The following is a 26734-nucleotide window of genomic DNA, read 5'->3' on the forward strand; positions in this document are numbered from 1 at the left end:
CTTGTTCAGGGACTAAATGAAGAAATCAGGAAATAAGCTTAAAAACGTACTTTATCTCCCTTTAAAGTCAAATAGGACTGGAAGGGTGGGGAAGGAGATTTTATAGAAAACGGCAATTTTCAGATTAAATATAAATTTTGTGGCCTATTGCTTAATTAAAAATTCTATGTAAATTTTGTATATAAATAAATGCCCAAATTGTTTACTGGATGCCTGTCAGATACTGCTTTTATCTTTGTAACATCTCACGTAAAATCTGGACTTAACTGGTTATATTGGTAAATTTCCCACAAATTTTACCTCATTCAGAAATAAGTAAAAAAAAAAAAAGGCTGAAACAAACCATATAAGAGGGAAAACGTTACCATTCTATACAAAACTTGGTAGTAGATCTACTAGTTATTAGAACCTTCTATTCATAAGGAAAGTATTAAAATTTCATAAATGTTTAAATTTCATCCATTTATAGTCAACATGGTTAATAATTTATTTTAGTATGACATTTCAGATCCTAAAACTTTTAATTAAGCCTCCACTTCATAAGTTAGCAAATGATTATTTTTTAAAAACAGAAGTCTCACAAAGGGCTGTCATTAATTAATATGCTCTGTTGAAAAACTCGTGGTCTTTTTAGTTTTAGTAGAACCATTCTAAAATAAAAACTGCCAGTTATAGGAAAAATGAAGGAAGAAATGAAAGGGAATAAGTGAACAGAAAGAAAATGATAAAGATTTAGGAAAAAGAAAAACAAGCAATCAAGTAAAAAATGGAACGTATATGCCAGAACAAAACATTACAATGAAATAACAGTTAGTAAGTAGTAAATTTGGGAATAAGCTTCAAACATTATGGACAGCTATTTTTATTTTGAATTAGGAACTGAATGAGCACAGAAGCTTAGATTCCATTATCAATGTACCTATCTTAGATTAATTATGATTAATTATGATTCTTAATAATATAGAAATTAGAAGGATGCCTTCCTGAGAGAGAAATTAGGTTTTTTTTTTCATTAAAAAGTAGCTCCTATTGTCAGAAAAACATGTTCCTTGTTTGTCTACAGATATATACATGTGTCTGAATATAGAAGGGGCAATGTGGTAAGTGATATTCCTAGACTGAAGTCAGGACAACTGGGTTTGAGCCACTAGGCAACTCCTTTCTCTGGGTCTACAAGTTAGACTAGATAACCTCTAAGATCTCTTTTACCTTTAAGATCCTGATCATATATATATATATATATATATATATATTTACACATACACACAATATAGCACGGAGAGGAAATAGGAATACAGGCGTCTGGCTTGAGCAAGCTGGGGAATGGTGGTGTCACTTAGTGAAACGGGGAAGTCTGGGGAGGCTTTGGAGGAGCGCAGAAATCAAGGTTCTGTTTTGAACATACTAAATTTGAGATTACAATCCGATTAACACTGATTTGGTGCTAAGTGTACCAGGCAGTGTGGCACAAAGATGGGAGAGGCAGTGGGCCCTGGCTGGCAAAGTACTCCTACCCCATCCTCTTGGTTCAGGAAGGTGCACATGACCCCTACCAGGTCAATTAAAATCTTCCCCGGGGCTTTTATTGGAACACTAAGAATAGATATTCCCTTTTTCTTAGGGGTTGCTAGCTGCGAGGTGCTTCAGGAAGCCATTTTGGCCACCATATGGCAAGATCTCACCGAAGAATAAAGACAACACACAACAACAGGAGCACTGGCAGAAGGTGCTGTGATAGACAACAGTGTGTTAGGGCTCAAAGTGGTCTTGGCAGTTCGGTGTTTCGAAGGGAGCAATTAGATAAAGTTTCTAATGGTTTGTATTTTTTAAGGAAATGCTGTATATGCTTCTATTTTACAGATATAATAAAATATGAAGAAAGACTAGACGTAACACATTCAAGGTGAAAGATCAAAGATTGCCAGAGGAGAAATAATAGGCTTCCTCTGAGATTTCATTTTAAATGGGAAAAGAAGCCAGAATTTAAACTGTATGAAAGCATCCCCTTAAATGAACACCGGGTTCCTGACTTTACATCAGTTACCAGAGCCTGGCCTTTTAAATTGGCTTGTTTGTTCTTGATAAGAAACTTTTAACTCTTGGATTGCTTATTCAGGTCACACACTGGCGAATGAGAGAAAAAGACTGGCCCTAAGGACAGTCTATCTAATCAGTAATTTCGCTTATAGAAGTGAAGGTTTTTAGGAAGAAGAATAAAGAAAGAAAGGAACTAGCAAAACAAATAGTTCATATTCACTCAGAATATGTCAAAAATGACATTCTAAAGGTCAGAAAGCAGATGGCAACTTAAGAATATAGTACTAGTGTTAATGACAAAGAGGATGTGTTAAAGTGATAGTTCATGGTTAGAAGCTTGTTATCAAAAGTGGCACTGGGGGCCATGAGAAAATGAGAGAATGTCATTAAATGCATATACTCAAGAAGTGATCAACATGAACAAGATCTCTTTCTTTCTTTTCCTTCCTTTTACACAGGGCTCAAAAATCAGTTTAATGCTACTACTACTAATAAATATTAGTAAAATACATTCCAGTTGGCAATGCAACTTTCATGAACATTAATTATTTACAAGGCTCCAGTAAACTAGCTATTATTTTAAACCTATTTACATATTATAATTTTATAATATTATAAACATTTAATTTGAACATATTGGTAAATTTTATATTAAGTATGTCATTTGTTGAGTAAATTAAATATTAAATAAATAATGTATTAAACATTGAATGTATTTAAGCATCTTGTCCAGGACTGTTTGGCTAACTGGCAGGGCTGGACATGAACTGAGATCCCATTACTCTAAATCCAGTGCTCTTTCCATCATACCAGCAAGCCCCTTTCCTGGATCATTGATCTTTATGCGACACTGGGTTCCTCCATTCTCTTGTTATTGCTGAGACTAAAACCAAATTAGTAAGGTTGTACTGATGACCATTAGTACAGACTCGCTTATGTCCTGTGGACTTCTTAAAGAGGATAGTTACCTCCATGGAGAGCTGGGCTTTGGCCACTTTCTTTCTAGGTCAATGGGCTTTGCCAATTCAGTTCAAATGTGAGACGGAGGTGGACAGAAGGAGAGGAAATATGAGAGGGACAGAATCACAGATTTAGAGCTAGAAGGGATCATGAAGATTACCCAGTCCAACTCCCTCAGTTTTAGGAATGGAAGTGATTTCTCCAGATCCTACTGAGATAAATGGCATGACTGGAACCCATCCTGACCACTTCCTGCCATCTCCTCTAGGCAAAGATAACTGTAGCCCTGGCATTCCACACTTTCTTGAGACTGGCTCTTTGTCCCCTACTCCTGCCATAAATGACATGAGGCCTGTCAAAATCCACCTGAGGAAAATACAGTGTTCCTTAGATACTGAGAATGTGATCATTTCCTTTGTTCAAATCAATTCATCTAATATTTATTGAATTTCTACTACGTTTGTGTTGTAGAACGTATAAATATTTAGGGATATGAATAATATACAACACTGCCTTCAAGAACCTTATGTTTGTTGAGGCAATTTAGTCTCTATATAATAAAACCGTTATAAAATACTTTAGTTTCTAATCGGTGTTCTCATGCTCTTTGAGGTTCCTAGGCCCTCTGTGAGCATCTGATATAAACTACGGAGATGCTCTCCAGAAAAATTCACACATTTTTGCACATATTCAGGAGATTATTGGACCTCCTAAAGTCCATGAATTAAAAGAAGCTCTATTATAAGAGAATCACTGAGTACCAATGAATAAAAATTATCTGAAGAACCAAAATTGAGAGAAATACTAGTTATCCCTTTTCTCTGATGCAAAATAAACAAACCTTAAAAACAATATGTCATCCATGTTAAGGCAAAGAAATTTCTTTCCTTAGTATCATCTGAATGTCCCTCTACAAATGCTTATTTTCCCATATATAATTTTTGTGTGAGTGTTATTCCATGAGAACATAATGTTTACATTCAGAATTTCTGAAATGGCCTTTCCATACACACACACACACACACATATATAAAAAACACAAGAAGAAACTTCATTAAAACCAGAAGAAACACAGCCTAGCTAATGAATTATTCTATTTCAAATTTTTTATGTAGCTTGGAATGCCATTTCTAAGGCTTTGATGCTGAAGGAATGAAGTCATTAAGAGGAGTTGATATTACTGCAGCATGAGCACTTTCCTCTTCTCTATTTAAAAAAAGTATTTAGGGGCCAGCCCAGTGCGCATGTTCTGCTTTGGTGGCCCAGGGTTCGCCAGTTCGGATCGCGGGTGTGCACATAGCACTGCTTGGCACGCCATGCTGTGGTAGGGGTCCACATATAAAGTGGAGGAAGATAGGCACAGATGTTAGCTCAAGGCCAGTCTTCTTCAGCAAAAATAGGAGGATTCACAGCAGATGTTAGCTCAGGGCTAATCTTCCTCAAAATAAATAAATAAAAATAAATAAAGTATTTAGATCTTTAGGAATTTAAATTAACTTCTTAATGAAAAAGTGAAAGGTTGAAGTGTAACAGTAAAGAAATGTCTGCAGAAGTGGGAAACTGCAATCAATACTGAAGTTTCATTAATCATTTCCTAAAGCTTTGAATAAATCAGAAAAAAATACACCACACCCTTTAATAAATAGTTATTTGGTTATGTTAAAATGTTTTTGAAAACTGATCATCTTGTTACATATGCTGAAGCAAACAAATGGAGCCATTAGAATTAACATATTCCTGAGTATACCAGCAAAGTGAACAAAATGATAAAGAAAACTAGATAAAAGGACAGAAAATAAAAGGGTTCCCCTTTAATTTTTTTTCTTTTTTGGGGGGCTGAGAAAGATTTGCCCCGAGCTAACATCTGTGCCAGTCTTCCTGTATTTTGTATGTGGGTCGCCACCACAGCATGGCCACTGATGAGAGGTGTAAGTCTGCACCCAGGAACCAAACCTGGGCCGCTGAAGCGGAGAGTGCTGAACTTAACCACTAGGCCACATGGCCAGGCCCTCATTTAAGTTTTTAAAATCTGTAAGTAAATACAGTTATAAATCAATTTGATACTTTGCTAACATTAGGTGTGAGAAAGAAGGTGTGGAAGGAAATGTGACTTACAGGCTGGAGAAAGGAGTTGGACCTCTTACTTGCTATCAGCATTTGAAATGGATTAGAAATATAAATTATTAGCAAATAGGCACAAAAGTCTGGAGAAATGATAAAAAATAAGTAATTATAGAACAAACTTTCTAAAACATCAATTTATTAAATTTTTCCTTAAAAAATGAAGTATAGGCCAACCCAACTACAATCTCAACAAGCACTGTGAGGCAGCACAGCTCAAGTTTAAAAGGACGTAACATGAGGGCTAGGGTAGATTCTGATTAAAAACAAATCAGTTAGCGAATAGCCCACAAGACAGGGATAAACTCTCTTACCAGGACAGACCAGGATGACTCTTAAAAGAATGGGATTCTTCTATGAGGCACATTTAAAAAAAAAAAAAAAAACAATGGAGTTGAGCTTTTTTAGAGGGAGCTAGGGAAACGAAAGACTAGAAATGATATAAACAAAGACTTCAGGCTTAATGTCAAGGATTAGTCAAGTGGAAGATAAATTCATCTTTTTTTCATAAGGAACTATTAATACTAAATGTATTTGAAATCTAAAATAATGAAGTTGATGTTACAAAAAGACAAAAAACTTCATTAAGACATCTTTTCTGAGTGTTGAAATAAAACCTGACATTAGTATAGGTACATGTGAACTTATTCATATAGTTACGTGCGCATAATGATGTTTTGGTCAACAACGGACCACATATATGATGTGGTCCCATAAGATTAGTACCACACAGCCTACATGTCTAGTAGCCTATACCATCTAGGTAAGTGCACTCTATGATGTTTGAACAACAACGAAATTGCCTAACAATGCATTTCTCAGAATGTATCCCCATTGTAAAGCAATGCTGACTGTGTGTGATACACTTCTCTTCAGTAATGCCGGAAGAAGGAAATATTTAAAGGGTCAATGAGAGCATATACATACCACAGGCTGTTTTGTGATGTCCACTAAGTCCTTAAGATTATAATATTGATGTTTCTCAAAAGCCGAAAACAGCATGTCTAAAACGTGTTGTTTATCAGCTCGAGCTCGTTTTCCATCTTCTTTCTTTTTCCTTTCATATTCAATCTATGTGCAAAAAGCAAAAGAAATAAAGGCATCAATTTAACACGCTCACTCTGAAACACAGGCATTCTCTTTTTAGATATCCAAATAACCATTAGATTTTAAGCAAGGCAGCAGGTTAAAAAGCAGTGGTCCAGAACCTAGGGTCCTCATTGCTCCCAGAGCTCCTCAGATCTTTAAGGCTCTAAGAAGGTATCAATGCCAATCTGTAAACCATTCTCATTATTTCCTAAAGCTTTATGTAATGTGCCCATTTCCCCCAAAAAAGGCTTTCTCTGCCAAAATTATATCAAATCAGTGTGGCTACCGGTTAGCTTGACTGATTGGAAAGTCTAAATTGCAGTTCTTCTGTTTTCAATTCTCCAAAATATAGTAAGTTTATCTAACAGATACAGTTTGGTAGGTAACATCTTTCAAAATTGGGGTTTTGAGGGGCAGGCAGAGGGCTGAGAGACTGGCAGATCACAGAACAGGTTCTCTAGGAACGGAAAGTTTGGGAAGCTTTGGTAAAAATGAATGAACATGGGCAGTGACGGGTGGCCTTTTCTCCTCCCAACTCTGTGTGACCTTCTTGAACTTTTCTTCTCCTATAAAATGAAGTAAACCATGGCACTAAGGTAATGTACAAACTCTCTCCCAGTGTTACCATCTCCAGGGACGTGTTCATTTGTAAAAAATTACCTCTTTATCAAAAACATGAAACTTACATTCTTTCATTTCAGTTGATTAAGCTTTTGATTTTTTAAGAAACACTTTATTTTGATAAAACATCAGGAACTTGCTGGAGGAAATATATGTAAACTGCAGCAGCCCACCTGGTAAACAAAGCATCAGCAGGCTGGGTGAAAACTGCCAGAGAACAGTCTCTTGGGCATCAATGGACTAGGGACTCGCTTCAAAAATAATAAAATGTATTCCAAAACTTACAACTAAATTATTGCATAAATTTCAGCTTCACATAGTTAGGCTTACTCCCTGTATTTTAACACTAGAGATTTGTTATCAGAAAGATAAAATTTAGTTTCCACTGATGTTAAGAGTAAAAATATATCTTATATGTAATCAGAGGCTTTCAAATTAGTGGCAACAGGTAACTGACAACAATGAGTCTCTGTCTTTCAATTAAATGAAATTAGGAGCTAGACAAGGAGAAAGAACCAACAATCATCTTAATTTTTTTGATATGTACACCTCAGGGAGTAAAACACTAAATCCCTTCATCTCAGGGGATGGGGGAATGAGATTGATGATGTATGAGGGGAAACTTGCAACAAGCAGCAAATAAGCTAAAGAGATCTAATGAACAGTATAATGAATATAGACTACACTATTGCACTATAATTATGTAATGTGATAAATACTGCTACAATGAAAATCACATTATAATATATAAATCTATCAAAGTAACATATTGTACACCTCAAATTTACAGAATGACATATTTCAAATTTATTCAATTAAAAAAAATCCCTTCATCATATGGTTGGCATTGCACTAAGATATCGGGCAAATAAGATAGTTTCTCGCAAAAGGTATCCCTTTCCTAGGGCTCATGTATTAAGAGTATCTAGAGGGCCTTGAGCATTTTAAATGTAGTAATAGTAGAGTACAGAGCTACCCAGGACAAGATCATGATGCTGAAAAAAATGCAAATGCATGACACAGACCATATTGCTGGGAAGGAATGAAATTCAGCTGTCTCAAGATTTTCTGGGTAGGAAGAGCATGAAAGAACACAACTATGGGTAGCTAAAAAGGATTCACGAGAAAAGAGCAGAGAGACCAGAAGAGCTAGAAGCAAGACTGTAGAGGGGAGCGATCAGAAAAACCTAGGACCATGGAGAAATCCAAGTCTTCCCAATGTGGGGAAGATGGAAAAAGAGAAGAAAAAATGAACCTAAGGACAAAGGCAGAAGTACAGAGTCTGCCCCAATTCAGCAAGAAAGGAGGCTGTAAGAGATAGCAAAAACTCAAAAACAGGAACCTGAGGTCCACTCACGAAAGAATTTTCTTTCTCTAGGGTCAAAAGAAGACTAGAACTAAGAGAATGGCTGTATGATGGAGAAAGCAAGCATGATAGACCAGGAAAAACACACAAATCCAGGCAAGACGGTCTTTGGATTAAAAAGAAGAAAGATATCATGGAATGCCTTAAGGGATTAATATTTTAAGCTAGCTTTGCTGACCAATGACTAAAATATATTTTCCCTGTTTACAATTATACTTAGTTTCCATCCTGAAATCCCCTCCCACTGTTGAACTGAGTTTGAACAGGTTAACATTTTGTATTGTGACGGACAGTCCAGAAAGTGGACTGTTAACAAAGTAGGAAAAAGTGTGGACCAGGGAATGACACTGTTATAACTCTTTACTATGGTCAAGTGTGGGATAAGAAAAACTTAACCTGGGATCTAGAAAAGAGAGGGAGACAGAATCAGACAAAGGAGGGGTGGAGAAAGCCTATTCCCTTCCCACAGGCTTGAGTGGATGTGGGATTTCATTTAGCCAAAGGCCACTGGTCCTCAGAAAGAACAATACAAAGGAAGTGGGGCCCTAGCAAAAGACCAGTGCTAGGCTTTTGTAGCCAGCCCTGGCTTAACCACCAGCCAACCCTTCTGGTTAAGATTCAGTGAGCGCCGAGGCCCAGGGCTGGTTTCTCAGTCAGGGAACCACACCCACCCATCTGTCAGGTTGTCATACTGCAGTGGCTGCATGTTGCTGGGATGCTGAAAGTGATGCCACCGGTATTCCAAATACCAGCAGGGTCACCCATGGTGGACAGGTTTCAGCAGAGCTTCCAGACTATGACAGACTAGTAAGAAGGACCTGGCCACCCACTTCCGAAAAAACTGGCATGAAAACCCTGTAATAGCAGTGGAGCATTGTCTGATACAGTCTTGGAAGGTGAGAGGATGGTGCAAAAAAGATCGGGCAGGGCTCTGTTCTGCTGTGTGCAGGGTTGCTAGGTGTTGGAATTGACTTGACACCACTAACAAAAAACAAAAGGCTTTGTATTCTCTGTATGGAGCCACAGTTGCACGATATTCTGTCTGCCTTCCCTACCCAGCTTTAAATTACGCTGAAAGAAAATGGAAAAAATTAAATTCAGGAAATAGGAAAGAGGAGAAGTGAAGGTATTTTCAGCTTCCACCCTTACGAATCTCTCTGTTGGGTAAAATGAGTGGAGAAGCTAGGAAGATTAAGAGGAAGAATGTTTTCAAATAAAGAAACCTACAGGTAAGGGTATAAAGTCAACTTACAAAAATCAGTTGCTTTTCTATACTGCAATAATGAACTTACAGAAAGAGAACTCAAGAATACAATTCTATTTGCAATTGCAACTAAAAAAATAAAGTACCTAGGAATAAACTTAACCAAGGAGGTGAAGGACTCATACAATGAAAACTGTAAGATATTACTGACAGAAATTGATAATGACTTAAAGAGATGGAAAGAGATTCCTTGCTTACGGATTGGAAAAATATACATGGTTAAAATGTCCATACTACCCAAAGTAATCTATAGATTCAATGCAATCCCTATCAGAATCCCAACGACATTCTTCATGGAAATAGAGCAAAGAATACTAAAATCCATATGGGGCAATCAAAGACCCCGAATTGCTAAGGCAATCCTGAGAAAAAAGAACAAAGCTGAAGGCATCACAATCCCTGACTTCAAAATGTACTACAAAGCCATAGTGACCAAAACAGCATGGTACTAGTACAAAAACAGGCACACAGATCAATGGAACAGAACTGAAAGCCCAGAAATAAAACCACACATCTACGGACAGATAATCTTCAACAAAGATGCCAAGAACATATAATTGAGAAAAGATAGTCTCTTAAATAAATGGTATTGGGAAAACTGGACAGCCACATGCAAAAAAGAATGAAGGTAGACCACTATCTCACACCATACACAAAAATACACTCAAAATGGATCAAAGACTTGAAGATACGTCCTGAAACTATAAAACTCCTGGAAGATAATATTGGTAGTACACTCTTTGACATTGAACTAAAAAGGATCTTTTCAAATACCTTGTCCTCTCAGACAAGGGAAACAATAGAAAAAATAAACAAGTGGGAATTCATCAGACTAAAGAGCTTCTGCAATGCAAAAGAAACTAGAATCAAAACAAAGAGACAACCCACCAATTGGGAGAAAATATTTGCAAATCATATATCTGACAAGGGGTTAATCTCCATAATATATAAGGAACTCACACAAATGAACAATAAGAAAGCAAACAACCTAATCAAAAAGTGGGCAGAGGAGATGACATTTTTCCAAAGAAGATATACAGATAGCCAATAAACACATGAAAAGATGTTCAACATTACTAATCATTAGGGAAATGCAAACCAAAACTACACTAAGACACCACCTTACGCCTGTTAAAATGGCTATAATCACTAAGACTAAAAATAACAAATGTTGGAGAGGGTGTGGAGAGAAGGGAACCCTCACACACTGCTAGTGGGAATGCAAACTGGTGCAACCACTATGGAAAACCGTATAGAGAGTCCTCAAAAAACTAAAAATAGAACTACCATATGACCCACTTCTGGATATCTACCAAAACAATTTTTTTTTGGTTTTGGGTTTTTTTGAGGAAGATTAGTCCTGAGCTAACATCTGCTGCCAATCATCCTCTTTTCGCTGAGGAAGATTGGCCCTGAGCTAACATCCGTGCCCATCTTTCTCTACTTTATATGTGGGATGCCTGCCACAGCATGGCTTGCCAAGCAGTGCCATGTCTGCACCCAGGATCTGAACCAGCAAACCCCAGGCTGCCGAAGCGGAATGTGCGCACTTAACCATTGTGCCACCAGGCCTGCCCCTACCCAAACAATTTGAAATCAACAATCCAAAGTAACATATGCACCCCTATGTTCATTGCAGCACTATTCACAATAGCCAAGACATGGAAGCAACCCAAGTACCCATCGAAAGATGACTGGATAAAGAAGATGTGGTGTAACGTACAATGGAATACTACTCAGCCAGAAAAAAAAGACAAATTCATCTCATTTGCAATAACATGGAAGGACCTAGAGGGAATTATGCTAAGCGAAATAAGCCAGTCTGAGAAAGACAAACACCAGATGATTTCACTCACATGTGGAATATAAACAAGGACTGAGACACAGAAAACAGTTCACTGGTTACCAGGGGAAGGGGGGTAGGGGGGCCATAAAGGGTGAAGGGGAGCACTTATGTGGTGACAGTCAAGAAATAATTTACAACTGAAATCTCATATTGATGTAAACTATTATGAACTCAATAAAAATATTAAAAAAAAAAAAAAAAGAAACCTGTAGGTAAAGCAAGATGGCCCACTGCAGAGAGGCCACACATGCTAGACGGCAATGGAGAGAAAAACTTTTTGCGTGTTTCTTACCAAGTTGTCCCAACCCCAGAGCCATATGTCAGACCAGAGGGCCCAACTCAAAGGCAAGAATTTAGAAGAGGTTAGAAAGGAACTTTAAAATCAGTACTGAAAGGGTAAGATTAAAGGTCAGATTAAGTTATGATTAGTAATGTTAATGAGCAGTGAGAAAAGTACCAAATTCTACCCGACTCTTTTTTTTTTTAAATCTTGATTTACATGCTTCAATTTCAAAAAATACTGCATCTAACGATGGTGTTTTCCTACTTTAAATAAAGGGGAAAACAGACTAGAAAAGTATGCTTATCTTTCTGTATTAATTGTGTCTATTGCTAGCTCAGTACCCAGGGGCAGTGTAGCCTAACTTTCCTTTCGACTAGTGAAATAAACACACTTAAAAGTGCAATGTGAAAACCCATGTATACAGAATAAAATAACAGCAATGACAAAAATGGAAACTATTCCTCATAAGAGAAATTTAAGCACTAGAAATTTAATCCTACACCTATTCAAAAATAAAAAGTAAAGTGCAACATGTCGTCAACGCCCTCAGGGCCTATACTACAGGATAACCTATAGCAAAGATGGTTTTAAAACAGAATTTTTGTACTATGGCATTAGTTGAATATTTTTTGATAATGTCCAAGACAGGCGTAGAATCCAAATTCTGCTCTCTTGGTATTAGGTAGTTCCAATGTATGTGTAATTATAAAAGGGATTTAAATGATTTCCATGGTCATTAAGTTATTAATAACTAATTTTAGGACAAAACTAAAGTCCCTGAGGTAACTTTTCTAAACTAAGCAGTGTAGAAATGGTAATCTTAATATTGTATTTACAACTTTGTACTACAAATAACATGAACTAGTCTATTTAGGAGAGTACAGTTCTGAGACAGTGTTATTTCTTCTCTTTTTAGGTCTTTTCCCTTTGGGCATTTTGTTTTGCACTGACGCACTGGCATTGTAAGAAAATGATACTCAACGTAGTCAGATACCTAACTTGTTAGCAACCACCACGAACTATTAGTAGGATAGTTACTGGATTAGAAATAGCTTTTATATTATGTGAATTTTGATTACCAATCTTAATTCTGCCCCCAATGACCACATATCACTGAAAGCCAGCTGCCTAGAAATAAATGTCCATTCAGAAAGAACTTAAAATTTAGTTTCCAGTTACAAATTTTTACAACCTAACAAATCCATCATACACAATTAATTTCACTTCCACAATAGGAAACAAATTATTCAAGACTAAAATGCAACCAAATGTAGAATATCCATTGTGGATGTAGTATAGAGACTTTCAACCATCATTACTGAAACCTTAATCACTGACTAAAATTATAAATGCCACCCACTGCCAATTAAAATATTACAATACAGATGTCTGTAAATTTCTAGATTGTTGTTTGCCGAAATACTTTGATTGCTTTGTCAAGGCAGTCTTTGTCGAGGCTTTTATTTTAACTTTTGAAGTCAGCATGACAGCCTTGAATACCATGGTTTGCATTTTAAATCCTTAGGAAAGGTCCTCCCCACTCCCAATGCTTCTATTTCTGCCTTATCATTATCTCTCGGGAGGAAATTAATTCTTTCCAGTCAGTCAGTCCTTGGTGTGCAAATCCAAATGGACAAAGCATGTAGTATACTTACACTATGTACTACACTAGGCAATATTGCTGAGAAGCCTCTATGATATAGTCCTGCAGGCATTTATTTTTTTTAATCAGCAAAATTCCACATTTACATATATAAAAACAACAAAAAACAAAAAAACACTTCCAACAACTTTAGTTCTGAAGACTAACACAGCTGGTTGCCACACTGAAGGAAACAGAATATGCATAAAAATGAAATTTCTCTCTAGTTCCTGGGAGTTTACCTCAAGATTTTATGTAATAATTCTATTCCCTCCAACAGTAATTTTCTAGTTAAGTTTTTCTATTTCTCTCCCTCTTTCTGACCAAGAGCCCTTTAGAGGAAAAGAAGGGAGGGAGAAATCTTTTTTCCAAGCTCAGGGGTGGAGGGGATGATGACAAAGACAAGAAGATGTGAATTCTTTTTAAAAACCTTGGGTTTGGTGGAAAGAGACTTCCTGGTCTCCTCTCAGGTATCATTTTTGCTCCCACCCCCAGCGGGAGATGGCAGACAGAAGTACAAAAAGTGCCTGTCTCTCTGTATCAGGAACTGCATGCTAGAATTAGCCAGGTAACTTGAAAAATTTAAGAGAGTTGGATCCACACTGTGTCAATTAAATCAATCTCTAGAGATATTTTTCCTCTTTAAAAGCTTCCCAGGTGATTCTCCTGTACAGCCAGCCTTGAGAACCACTATGCAGACAACAGAGGACATGACTCCTTATGAGAAAAGGGAATCCTTACGAGAAAGGTTATTAGACTGTGGAGTATACAAGAATGCTGTGAGATGTACACAGGCTAGATGATGACATCCGTAAAGTCAACCAAAACACACACACAGAAGCACCCTTACTTGGAATCAGAGATGGAGAGAGCTGGAAGGAATCCTCCATATCAGCTGAATCTATATTTTGATTATACACCTCGGTCAACAAAAAATTTAAAGCATGAGCTGTATGTATATCTATTTGTAAACTGTGAAAACGTACCACTAGATTAATATGCATGGACATTATAAAGCATACACAAAAGAATTTAAAGAAATGAAAAAAATAAAACGTTTTAATAGTAAGTTTTCATTTAATTTGTCAAAATTATAAAACAATTCTATGTTTTAGTCTCACAATACTATGATCTGTCTTCACCTTCTGAATGCTTAGTTTTTAAATGAATTGCAAACTGTGATAGCATTAAAGCAGCAATAGCCAATATAACTTAAGGTACAACACACACAAAGGTCAAGGATCGCCATGTCAGTTATTGATGACAAGCCTTCAGCTCCAGGCCTTGGAGGGGGTGGCAGCAGGGGGCCTGCAAGCTATACTTTCAAGATTCCCTCACCAGCTGGTTTCCAGCTGGGGTTCTGCCAATGGGAGAATGAAAGCAGAAAGAAGGGGGATTTTTTCTTTTTTTGTGCTTGTGGGCGCAGCTTCCTGATCTCTGGTAACCAACCCCCTTCTCCCTTTTGCACCTCCAGCCCTTCCATTTTTCATTCGTAAACCATTTGTAAGCAATTCCCTATGTTAAATCCCTTTCTGCTTGAAACATCTGGAGCTGTTTTTGTTTTCATGACAGATACTTTACTGAATCATCATTAAAGACGGGGATGACTAGCCATATTTAAAATGATATTGATAATTTCCTTTTTGGGAGGGCCAATTTCTTGTTAGATTGATCACATTAATATTGTTTCTACCGAATAAGTGACTGATGAAGAGATCATTTTAGGAGCATAAGCAGTGTCTGTTTTTCCACTTTCTTGTTCTCAATAGTTTACTTTATCAGTATTATCTTAAATGTACAGTTTCTTTGCAGGAATCTTTTTAAGCCATTTGTTCATTTTTTGAGATTGAGTTTAGTCAATAATGGATACTATAATCTGTAAATCCCTGAATTTAGCACCAAGCCTAAAAAACTGAAAATGTGAGGTGCTGAAAGCACCACTGTCAACCCCTGTGTGGGGTACAATTTCTACTCTTCTGTTAAAAAATGACTGACTAGCACAGGGATTGCATCCACATAATAAATATTTCTAAAGCTCAATTTCTTTCCTTTATTAGGTGAAAAACAAGACAAATACAAGTTCCAATATTTTCCACCTTCACTCAGTGGGCCCCTCTTGTAAATGCTCCTTTAACAACCCATTATTTCCCAAAGTTTGTCTTCACTCCTTCAAAAGATGGGGGAACGGGAATATGATGTTCGGATGTTTGCAAAATGCAGGATTAAACAAACTCCTAAAGGTTCCCAAATTTAATTTATTAAATGCAGTGTCAATTTTGAAGAAGGGGATATAATTAGAATCTACAAGTTCTTTCAACAGAGAATCCTTTTTACACAGCTCTTTTTTTCAAGGAAACTCTCACAAAATTACTGTTTCAAATAACTTACTTTAAAAAATGTTGACCTACATGAACTGGTTCAAGTTTCAAAAACTTAATGAAGATATAAGGCAGACAAAGGCCTTAACTAAGAGAGAAACCTGACAGTCACATCCTATCAAGGGGAGAACTTTCAGGGCCAAGCTTTCAAGGAAGGAGTATTCTAAGAGATAATGCTAATCATATCATTGTTTTGGGCCCAATAAATGCCTTCTGAATGGCAAGTATGGTACGTATCATATCCCAGATAGTTTGTGAACTAAAGAGATAAATTCGAATTTAATAATGCTAATCATATCATTCTTTTGGGCCCAATAAATGCCTTCTGAATGGCAAGTACAGTAGGTATTATATCCCAGATAGTTTGTGAACTAAAGAGATAAATTTGAATTTAATGCTTAAAATAGTGCCATGTACAAAGTGGGTTCAAATCTGTGGAGATGATTATATACATAAGCAAACTTATCTATGTGCCACAGGTGGGTAATAAAGTTTCTAGGGGTAAATGCAAGCTGGTTTCTTTCTGATCAAATGTAGGGACATAGTTTTACAAATACATATGCCATTTTGACCACCTCTTTCATTTTTTGCACAAAATTTTTTCCTTATTTTTATCTTGAAAATGCATTCAAGAACCTCAACTGTAAAAATGAAATACTGCGCTTCATGTTCATAAAGTTCCACCTGGCAAAACTTTGAAAACACTTCAACATTATACTGAGTTTAAAATTTTTTATTGAGTGTCTTTATTACATAACCTCTAAGTCATTCTTGTTTAACTATGGTGATGTTTCTCAATCTTTTAAGAATCGGTGTCCCCTTCTGATAACAATAACAAAAATGTTATACTCTTCCTATAGTTGGTATTATGCTACAATAGTGAATATAGTTTTAAAAGCTATGGAATGGGTCCTCTATCCATTCTGATATACTCTCATGGAAAAGAACCACTAAACATTGAAATAATGCAATTTGGCAGATTATAGTCAATCTTTGCTTTTGTAAACAAAATCTTAAACTGAAGATATGTGACTCATCACTATAATCACATTAGTATAATGACTCAGTCACACTACAACAACCTTAACAAATTGATACCATGAACGGAAACGTCACTTAATGTTAAGAAGAGTCTTTAAGGGGCCAGCCCCATGGCCAAGTGGTTAAGTTGGTGCACTCTGCTTTGGCAGCCCAGGGTTTTGATGGTTTGGATCCTGGCTGCAGACAAGGCACCACTCATCAGGCCATGATGAGGCAGCGTCCCACATGAGACAACCAGAAGGACCCACAACTAAAATATATAACTAACTATGTACTGGGTGGATTTGGGGAGAAAAAGCAAAAAAGAAAAAAAAAAATTCTTTAAAGTGGATGTTATAGCTTTATACCCTAACAAGGAGTTCAGAATACAATGTGTTCGTACTTATTTTAGTAGTAAAAAGGAAACGATATAAAAAATCCTAAAAATATGGAATATTTGGAATCTATCTTCTATACCAGCCAGGTAGATTATAGTGTCAATGTCACTAAGACTATGAACTAGGCAGGGGTCAGGGCTTTGATACTAGCAAAGTGTCAGTTTTGATCAACCTAAGAGAGATTTTCCTTTTGCCTCAGAAATGATGGTCTACAGCAATATAACAAGAATGATCCTTGTGGTGGAATTTAGGAAAAAAAGATTACAGTATAGAAATGTGGACTCACTACGTCAAAGGAAATACAGATTATATTTCAACTTGGGTCTGAAAAGGGATGACCAGAGAACTGAAGGAAGTGATAGCTCCTTGAAGACAGGAATTTTATCTATTTGGTTCACCAGGAGTAGGTAACTCAAGCACAAAGCAGGCGTTTAAAAACTTGCTATTGAGAGAAGAGAAATCTCAGGTAACTGTTTCAGGATACTGCCATGGGTAGGAACTAACACTCTTCCCTAGGTTTCTTCCCTTTCCCATCCCTTCAGAAAAGCCTTACAGCTCACTATAACAATTCAGACAATACATGCTCACTGTGACAATTCCAACCATTCAAAAAGATTTTATAATGAAGAAAATTAGGATAAAATCACTCTAGCTTCTACCATTTAAAAATAACAAGTGTTAATATATTTAACTAATCTTTATTTTTGGACGTGTTTCTAATCTTTTCCTATCCTAAACAATAGGGAAACACCTCTGTGTATATACACATCTTTGAGCACTTGTCTTACTATGATAAATTCTTAGACACAAGACTGCTAGGTCAAAGGATATATCCTTTTACAGCACTTTTGACACAAATCCAAACTTCTCTCCAGAAAGGCTGTATCTCCTTATAGCCTTTCATGTCCTCACTGTGATAAAAAAAAATATGCAAGAGTGGAAACTGTGTACAGAAGCCTGGCCCATAAGTGAAGAAGAAAGCATTGCCAGGAGAAGCACACTAATGAAGAAGAAAGACAATGTCACTTAAGACCTATACTGTTTTACTCCTCTATTTCCATTTTGCTCCTGAAAGTTTTAAGTATTCCCATCTAAGGGTAGAAAAGATGAGAACAGAAGGGGACAAAGAAGCAGACTTTCATCTTGTCTCAATCAACAGACAACATAAAAATCTCTCTCTTGGATTATCTGATACTTTTTCTCCCATTATCTCGCCTGTCCTCTTCCTTACTTTACTTTTCCTGTAGAGCATAACCAGAGGCTGTAAAATGAAAGCCTGGTGGGATACAGTGGAATTTGACTTGCTTTACTTAATTCATTCACACAGTGTAGCAATTTTTAAAATTTGAATGTCTTTAGGAGGGGCATGTGTACTCCAGCTCATCACTGTCCCTACCATTTTACCTTTACATTTCAGCATTCTGCTCTCTGAAGATGCCTGCTTGGCCCTGCTGCAGGCATTTGCATTTGCTACCTCTCATATAAAATAACCAGAAGGAACTCCAATATCATAAAGCAATGGTTTGGTAGATCCTATTCTGTGTCTCCTAATGAGTTTGGAAACTTAAGGCCAGTCTTAAAGAGGGTTTATTTCTTTCTAAACTCAGTATCAAGAGGAATCTTAAGCAACAAAGTAGGATGCAAGATATCAACTGTTAATTGCTACCTGGCTTAATTTAGGCTTTATTTTCAGAATATCACCACATTTCTCCTTACATTACAGGTACTTCAAGACCCAAAACCCTTAGCCCATTTAGCACTGCTAATGACCTCTAGCAACACAGCAGAGTGGTTAATTAAGAGTATGGCTCCTAAACCAGACTGCTTGGGTTCACCACCTAGACTGGTCAATTTCTGGCTGTGTGACCTCGAGTAAACTAACCTCTCTGTGTCTTAGTTACTTCACCTGTAAAACGAAGATAACAGTGGTAGTTACTTCACAGGGTAAGTATGAAGATTAAATGTGTCTCATTATTTATGAGGCACTCAGTCCTTGGCACAAAGAATACATAATAGGTATACAATATATGTGTGTATTGTATATTGTATAATAAAATATATTATATACAATATACTTCAATAAAAAAAGTTTAAAAAACATATACAGGCAGTCTTCACTTTACATGGTAGTGCAAAACTGTAAAAACCCCCACAAAAGCTGAAACTATACTCTTAACAACCAATGGAGAAAATTACCATTGTTCCGTGACCTTTAAAATTTTTTGTCAAAACATTAAAAACTGTTTATAAAGGTATAGAAAAATGAAAAAAATAGTACAACTAATATTTATTAAGGACACTGCAATGTGAAACACTGAAAAAGGAAGTGTTTTATTTCTTCGAAAAACTTGAGAGTAGTTTGAACAGTGGGTGCTTTCTTCTCATTGTATAACTAGGATACAGAGTGAGCACCTTTTCGACACGACAAATTGTCACGTTCCTTAAAGTCTGTATAACTCAAGCATCTGATAGCAAGATACATGACTGCTGAGGGCCTTTCAAAAGTGAAGAGTCTACAACCCAGAAAAGAATAAAGATAAAACAGAATGAAGACAGACATGAAGACTTACATTGTATTGATGATTAGCAACAGGTTTGTAATTGGTTGTCACAACTTTGTCCAGCTGTTGTGATAGCCTTACAGGTTTGGAAGATTCTTCGATTTGCAATCTGAAAAACAGAAGCATTAGTAACAAACTTACTTGTTTATTAGAGTGAAACTTGAAGTTATTCTTGTAATTCTTTTTACTCAAGAAATAATACTTAATACATAAAAAATTAACTTCAGAAGATATAACAGCCTTAATATAATTCTTTGAAAACACACTGAATATATATGATTATAGCGTAGAAACCAGATCAGAAGCTAAACAAATGAACTCTCTCGTTATAATTCTATAACTTACTTCTAATACTGTATAGTCAAACCTTAACTACTAAAACAAAGAAGCTAATCAGCTTTAAATTTCAGGGAAACAAAATCTGCATGTAAAAATGAATTCTCTTAAATTACATGGACTAATACTAATCAAGTTATTAATTCAAACTTCTATTTACTTGATAAGAGATAAAGGTAAACAAAGATAATACATTGACACTCAGGGTCTAGAGGCTAGTGGCTGTGTTTTTTTTCTTTCTTTCTTTCTTCTTTTTTGAGGAAGATTGGCCCTGAGCTTAACATCTGTTGCTAATCTTCTTCTTCTTCTTTTTTTCTCCCCAAAGCCCCAGTACACAGTTGTATATCCTAGTTGTAGGTCATTCCAGTTCTTCTATGTGGGATGCCGCCACAGCACAGCCTGATGAGTGGTGCATAGGTCCACGCCCAGGATCTGAACTGGTGAACCCTGGGCCACCAAAGTGGAGTGCACAAACTTAACCACTCGGCCACAGAGCTAGCCCCAGTGGCTGCCTTATTGGATGGCACAGATACAGAACATTTCCATCATCACAGAAACTTCTATTGGACAGCACTGGTCTAGAACTATTGCTGGACTCTAAATTAAAATATAAGAAAATAACACTTTTGGAAAAAAAAGCCATAAAAAATATGATACTATGTAAAGCATATTACAAAACAAAATATTTGACTACTACATATATCTTCAAGTAGCCATCTTAGGACATTTTGTTTTGGACTAAATATTACTGTATTTAGTGACTCAGACTCAACCATTTATTTTTATTTTAAAAATTAGATTAATTCATTTGGTATGTCGGCACAGTAAATCTAAAAAATGTTTTAAGGGGGGAAAAGTGCAGCTTTCCGAGGTGACTACTTTTAGAGACAAAAGATATCATTGTCTTTAGAGCTCTCGTCAGCAAGATATCAGAATACAAAAATATAATATATTTAAAGTGCCAATTATGCCCAGTTAAATTATAATTGAAAAGTAAGAGTAAAATACAAGTATTTTTGGACAAAAATCAAGTATATATATCATCCATAGATTCTCACTGAGGGAGCTACTCAAGGACTTATTTTAGTAAGAAAGAAAATTAACCCAAAAGGAACTGGTAGGTTGCAATGGTCATAGCAAAGGAATTGAGAACCATGTTAGAAAATTGCCTGCTTAATAAATGCAAAAAAAGAAGATGGGTTTTTTTTTGGTTTTTTCGGCTGAGGAAAATTCATCCTGAGCTAACATCTCTTGCCAATCTCCCCCCTACCTTTTTTTTTTGTGAGGAAGATTGGCCCTGAGCTAATGTCCGTGCCAATCTTCCTCTATTTTGTATGTGGGATGCCACCACAGCATGGCTTGATGAGTAGTGTGTAGGTCCCTGCTCAGTATCTGAACTGCAAACCAGGGGCTGCTGATGTGGAGCACAAACTTAACCACTGTGCCACCAGGCCAGCCCCACCAATCTTCCTCTTTTTGCTTGAGGAAGATTCTCCTGGAGCAAACATCTGTGCTAATTTTCTTCTATTTTGTATGTGGGTCGCCACCACAGCATGGCTGCCGATGAGTGGTGTAGATCCACACCTGGGAACCAAACTTGGGCTGCCGAAGTGGAGCACACCAAACTTAACACTAGGCCACAGGGCTGGTCCCAGCAGGTGGTTTTTTGAAAAAGAAAGTGGAACTAACATGAAAGATGGGAAGGAAGAGATCAGAGTTAATGCATTTTAAGATTTCTACATGTTTTTAAAATTTTTTGCAATAAGCATCTATTACTTTTATAATCAGGAAAGGAAGTACACTTTCTTAAAACAGAAATATCATTTCTTGGAAAGTTAGTTTGAAACCCATAAAAATGTTAGTCATTTAAAAGTAATATAGTTCAAAATCATACATTACTTTATTTGAACGGGACTTTAAATTCTTTGGTTCAATAGAATAGGAACTGAAAATAATTTTCATTTAAAATTCCTTCAAAAGCACAACTTGCAGTATAAAATGTACTGTTTTTATAACATTATTTAATTCCTTGGACGAAGTTAATTATCTATTTACTTTTACCTGTTTTTAGGTATATAACACCAAATTACTTAGAAGATACAAGATATCTACCAATTGCTTTTTTAATTTGAAAGCTATAACTACCGTAGGTTTTGTTTTTACCATGATCCCCAAATTCAGTATACTTATTTTTGTACTGAACTATGAATCTTTTAATTCTTCCATTTATAAAAACCTATCTATCCTTTAAATACATAAAATGATTATTTTATAAAGTGCAAGAAAGTACTCTAGCAACTTACTATATATCTAACGATAAATCATATGTACAATGTTACTTTGCTTTTCATGTGCCAAATATACTTTCCATAAACCATGAAGAAAGCACTAGCTAGACATCTAGAAGGGAGATGTCCATCCAAACATGGACTTGGACTTACAGTCCTTTGATGGCCTCTTAAATGTTCTTGGATGAAGCACAAGCTCCTTCACATGACTTCATGTCCCTCTGGGATCTAGTCCCTGCTTATCTCTCCAGCTGTATCCACCATTCTCCCACATCTGCATCAGGCTGCAACTGTGCCATGATTAGATTTTAGAAGGAGCCTCTTGCTGGCAATCATCCAACAAGTGTTTACTGGGTGACTATCTGTCAGGTACTGGGTCAGAGGCTGGAAACGCAACCGTTAAAAAAAAAAAAAAGACTTGCTCTAGTGGAAGACAAACATTAAACAAACGCTTATCTGTAACCAATTAACTGCAGTACTAAAGAGGGACAAAGGCTTGGTATTATGACAACTGATTACATGCCGCTATGAGGGAAAGATTAACCCCAAGGTGAGCACTTGAGAGTAAAGTGGACCAGGACTGCTTTTGGTTATAAGAGGTGAGGCAAAAGGACTGGGTGGAAACAACTCCTCCAAGTTGAGAACATGTCTCAAAGTGACTAAGAGATAAACCTTTAGAGAGAAAACAGTGACTGAAGACAGACATAGGAATGTTTACAAAGTGTTAGAACTAAGTATGTGTAACTCCTGGAGAAAAAAATACATAACTAAGTGGCAGTGTTTTTCTCTTGTTCTAACCTTAGCCACATCCCCTAATGCAATCATCTCTCAGGGGTTTGGCCTCTAACGGTAGTCTGTTATGCTGACACTGAATTATCTCCCTTGTTTCAATCATCTCACTCCACAGTGTGATCTTATGAGATATGCAAGCTGGGAGGCCTGCACTGGTACTTTCCTTCCATATTAAATGATTGTTCCCATTATTTCACAATTTGAAAATTCCTTGGGGTTTCAGTTTTGTTTAGGTAAGTGCTTCTTCAAAAATGGTAGCTGATTCTTGTCATAATCTTACACTTGAATTTATTTGCAGCCACTGCATCCTGATTGAGGCTCATGTGGTATACCTTCAATTCTAATGAAACAGTTCTAAAAGCCAGTTCCATCATCCAGAGAGTGTCATGCCATTTTTATTCTCAAAGTATTTAATCTTTTAAATATATAAAGGAAAACACTGAATTAACTTTTTCTAAAATAAAGGACTCATATAAAAATTTAACCTTCCTATTATACATTTAAAAAGTCAACTCCAAGGGTTTTGTTTTAATTAAAAGAAGATATCTTATGATTGAAAACTCAAAAGGTTCATCTATGGACTGAAAATACAACATTTTGAAAGAAGTAAATCTTAAAATACTTAATTAACCTTGAATAGTTGAAAATGATTTAGCAGGGTTCTTTACTTAACACTAAATAATTCATTTAACATTATCTCAAGGAGTGTCGAAACAATTTGCAACTCCATTTCACCACTGAATAACGCACTAGATTAAACATTACTGACCTCAGCATGCCTTCAAAGTCAAAATAAGGTTTATCTGGGCTTATACAAAATAACATAATCTGAAAATATTTGGTTTGTAAAGCAGAACAGCAAACTACATAGAGGTTTTAGGCTGGACTGGGAGCAAGCTAAAAGCTCACTGTCCTGAACATTTCACAAATGAGTCTTACTTTCTCATAAAATTTTTAAATGTGGTGTTATTTTCAAGAAACAGTAATAGAAAATAATATTCTACGATATTTAGATGCAGCTAGGCCTTGTTTTACCTTCATTTTATAAATCATTTAAAAAAACACTTGGTGCTAATTACTACCCCTACTTCAGGACAATTTAGAATATACTTCCATATTCTTCGAAGGCTAGGAGTTACTGAATTACTAGTCTTTCTAGAATTTTTATTTAAAGAGTCACTTTCATCTCTTATTTCTTCCCAACAAAGAAAAAGCTCAAAGGCTACATGACCTAAGAGCAGAAACACTAGGTAAACAACAACTATAACAAATAATGAACATTTGAATAGCGCTTGCTATGTACTGGAAACTGTGTTAAAAGCTTTACCTACATCATCTCAAACTCACTTTTTCCTCATTGTAACAAAAGCAGAACTGGAACTCATCTTCTTTTTTATCACAAGGTTCAAGCACTTAATCTATACAGTGCCTAAAAATACACAGTCCCTTCTATACAGTCCCCTAAAAGGCCACGTAACAAAAGAAAATCTCTAATTAAAATCTCACTGGATTTAGTTAAAAATAAGTAATTCTCCTTGACATTCATCAATCTGCCTCCAACTAGCCCAATTCCATACACACACACACAGAGGAGGAGCAAATTCTCCTCTACAACACTGAAAAAAAGATTCCTACTAAGTCAATGTCACTAGTTATTAGGCTATAATCATGGTCCATAATCACCTTTATCAAAATTACTTAAAGATCTTCTTGATTATACTTTATTGAGATTTATGTACTATACTGGGAATTCAATTTTCATTATGTAGTGTATTTTTGAAATATGAAATTCATGTAAAAAAAGAATAGTGGCATATTCATCGCCCACATATTTTAAAAGATGAACACTGTAAGATTTAACGACATGAGAAACAGCCAAACTCTATTGCTTTTAACTGTTGGCAGATTGGGGAAGAGAAGTCCACAAATCTTAGCCAATAGATCCTTCATTGACCTCATTGGTAAGTACAGTGCTTCTCATGTAAAAGCAACTCAATAAATATTTGTTAAGCAAATGAACAAATGACACATTTACTTACAATCAGATCACAAAGGAAAAGGCCGAATCCACTATTAACAAATATCACAGTAATGCCTGATTTTATACATGTAGACTATTTTCATGCCTAAACCAAAAGCCCTAAGTAATACTTCTTTGCTAATCTGTTTTTCAACTATAGAATTAAACACCACAAAAAAATCTGAACAACAAATGTTTCCACCAGCAAGTGGCCAACGTAGGAGTCATTTTATAATGTAAATATCATTATGTTAGCATTCATCTATCCTTTGTTCTACAGCTCATTTGACTGCAATTTATGCTATTCTTAAAATGACAGGTTTTACAAAAGAATGTGTACTTTCTTAAGATTTTGATTTCACTTGTGAAAGGAAAGAGTAAAGCAGTGAAGAAGGTAAATAGTGTCTCCCAAGGGGGTAAACAGAGGCTGACATTTGCAGGGTGAGAGAAAGAGAAAAGTCTCATGACAAGGAGAAGCAGCAACAGCGCTGGGAGGGCCTGTGAGCGAGAGCACATACAGTTGGGCCAAAGGCAGGTAATAAAAAAAGTTTTGCAAGAAGGCCCAGCTTGGGAGCAGGTGAAAAGAAGGCTTGGAGAAGGGCCATGGGAGGTACCAACCAGGTGCATGCTGAGCTGATTTACTGATAGGAAAAGGTTCCGAGGACGCTTAGTTTTAAGACAGTGCATTTATAGGAAGTTTCAGTGTCTTAGGAAGAGGACAAAGAGGGTTTCTGAGAGGAATTCTAATAGTAGCACATGTTAATCTATTAGAATGTAGATTTCAGTGGCAATGAAGAAATTTTAGGGCTTGCAATTGACAAGTAATCAAATTATACCCTTATCTGGCAGAGCTACTGGAATGATTATAGATAGTAATTATTAAACACTTTGGACAAATATCTCTTACAAATATTTCTTAATTATTTGTAAGCTTCACGAAAACAGGGGCCTTGCTCATAACTCTAGGGGCCCAAAATAGGCATGTGATATAAATGTGTTGAATAAATAAATCAGGGGAAAAAAGGACAAGAAGAAAAGTTTTAGGCTGCCTTTAATCAGAGATGGTAATTTGGTTGTCAAATCATTAGATTTACAGTAATATATGCTAACATTTAGATTTAGCATTTAAGAAAGACTGTAAAATGTGTTAAGGTTTAATTTTCACTCCACAGGAAATACCCAATAAAGGAAAATACTCCATTATCTACTTACACTGTCCAACATGGTAGTCACTAGTAGTATACAACTATTTAAATTAATTAAAAACTCAGTTCCTCAGCACACCAGCCACATTTTAAGTGCTCATAAGCCCCATGTGGCCAGAAGCTACCATACTGGACAACACAGATATAGAAGGCTTCTATCATTGCAGAAAGTTCTATGGGACAGCTCAAGAGAATCACAAACTTGAATGTCTACAGGGGCCTGTCAAGTAGAGTAGAAAGTAACAGCGAGAGGTGAGGGCTGTGATGATCTGGAAATAGAGCATATGCTCCATCTCAAGCTGGCAAAAAGTCCTCAACACCAGCCGACTGTTACTCTGTAGGAATGTACGCCTAGTATTACCAGATCTTCTGATTATTCAAGAAAATGCAGACTCAGATTTTTATGTGAAATCACTTATTAAAACACTGCCAACTAATTCAATTTAAAAAGTGGGCCACTTTCTTACTCCTCTAAAAACAAAAACAACCCCTCAAAACCAAGAAACA

The 26734-nt window shown here is 36.3% G+C and overlaps 1 protein-coding gene across 1 annotated transcript in view; it reads right to left on the reverse strand.

Annotated features, from left to right (window-relative positions):
* Nucleotides 1–26734, reverse strand: part of GTF2F2 (general transcription factor IIF subunit 2) — a 147737-nt gene that overhangs the window by 7821 nt on the left and 113182 nt on the right. Inside the window, exons 6-7 of the mRNA XM_008537777.2 lie at nucleotides 19596–19695; nucleotides 6046–6189 (exon numbers count right to left, since the gene is read on the reverse strand). Coding sequence (XP_008535999.1) covers nucleotides 6046–6189; nucleotides 19596–19695 — 244 coding nt within the window. The remainder of the gene's footprint in view (nucleotides 1–6045; nucleotides 6190–19595; nucleotides 19696–26734) is intronic.

This window comes from Equus przewalskii, chromosome 16, assembly GCF_037783145.1.
Source record: "Equus przewalskii isolate Varuska chromosome 16, EquPr2, whole genome shotgun sequence".
Lineage (NCBI taxonomy): Eukaryota > Metazoa > Chordata > Mammalia > Perissodactyla > Equidae > Equus > Equus przewalskii.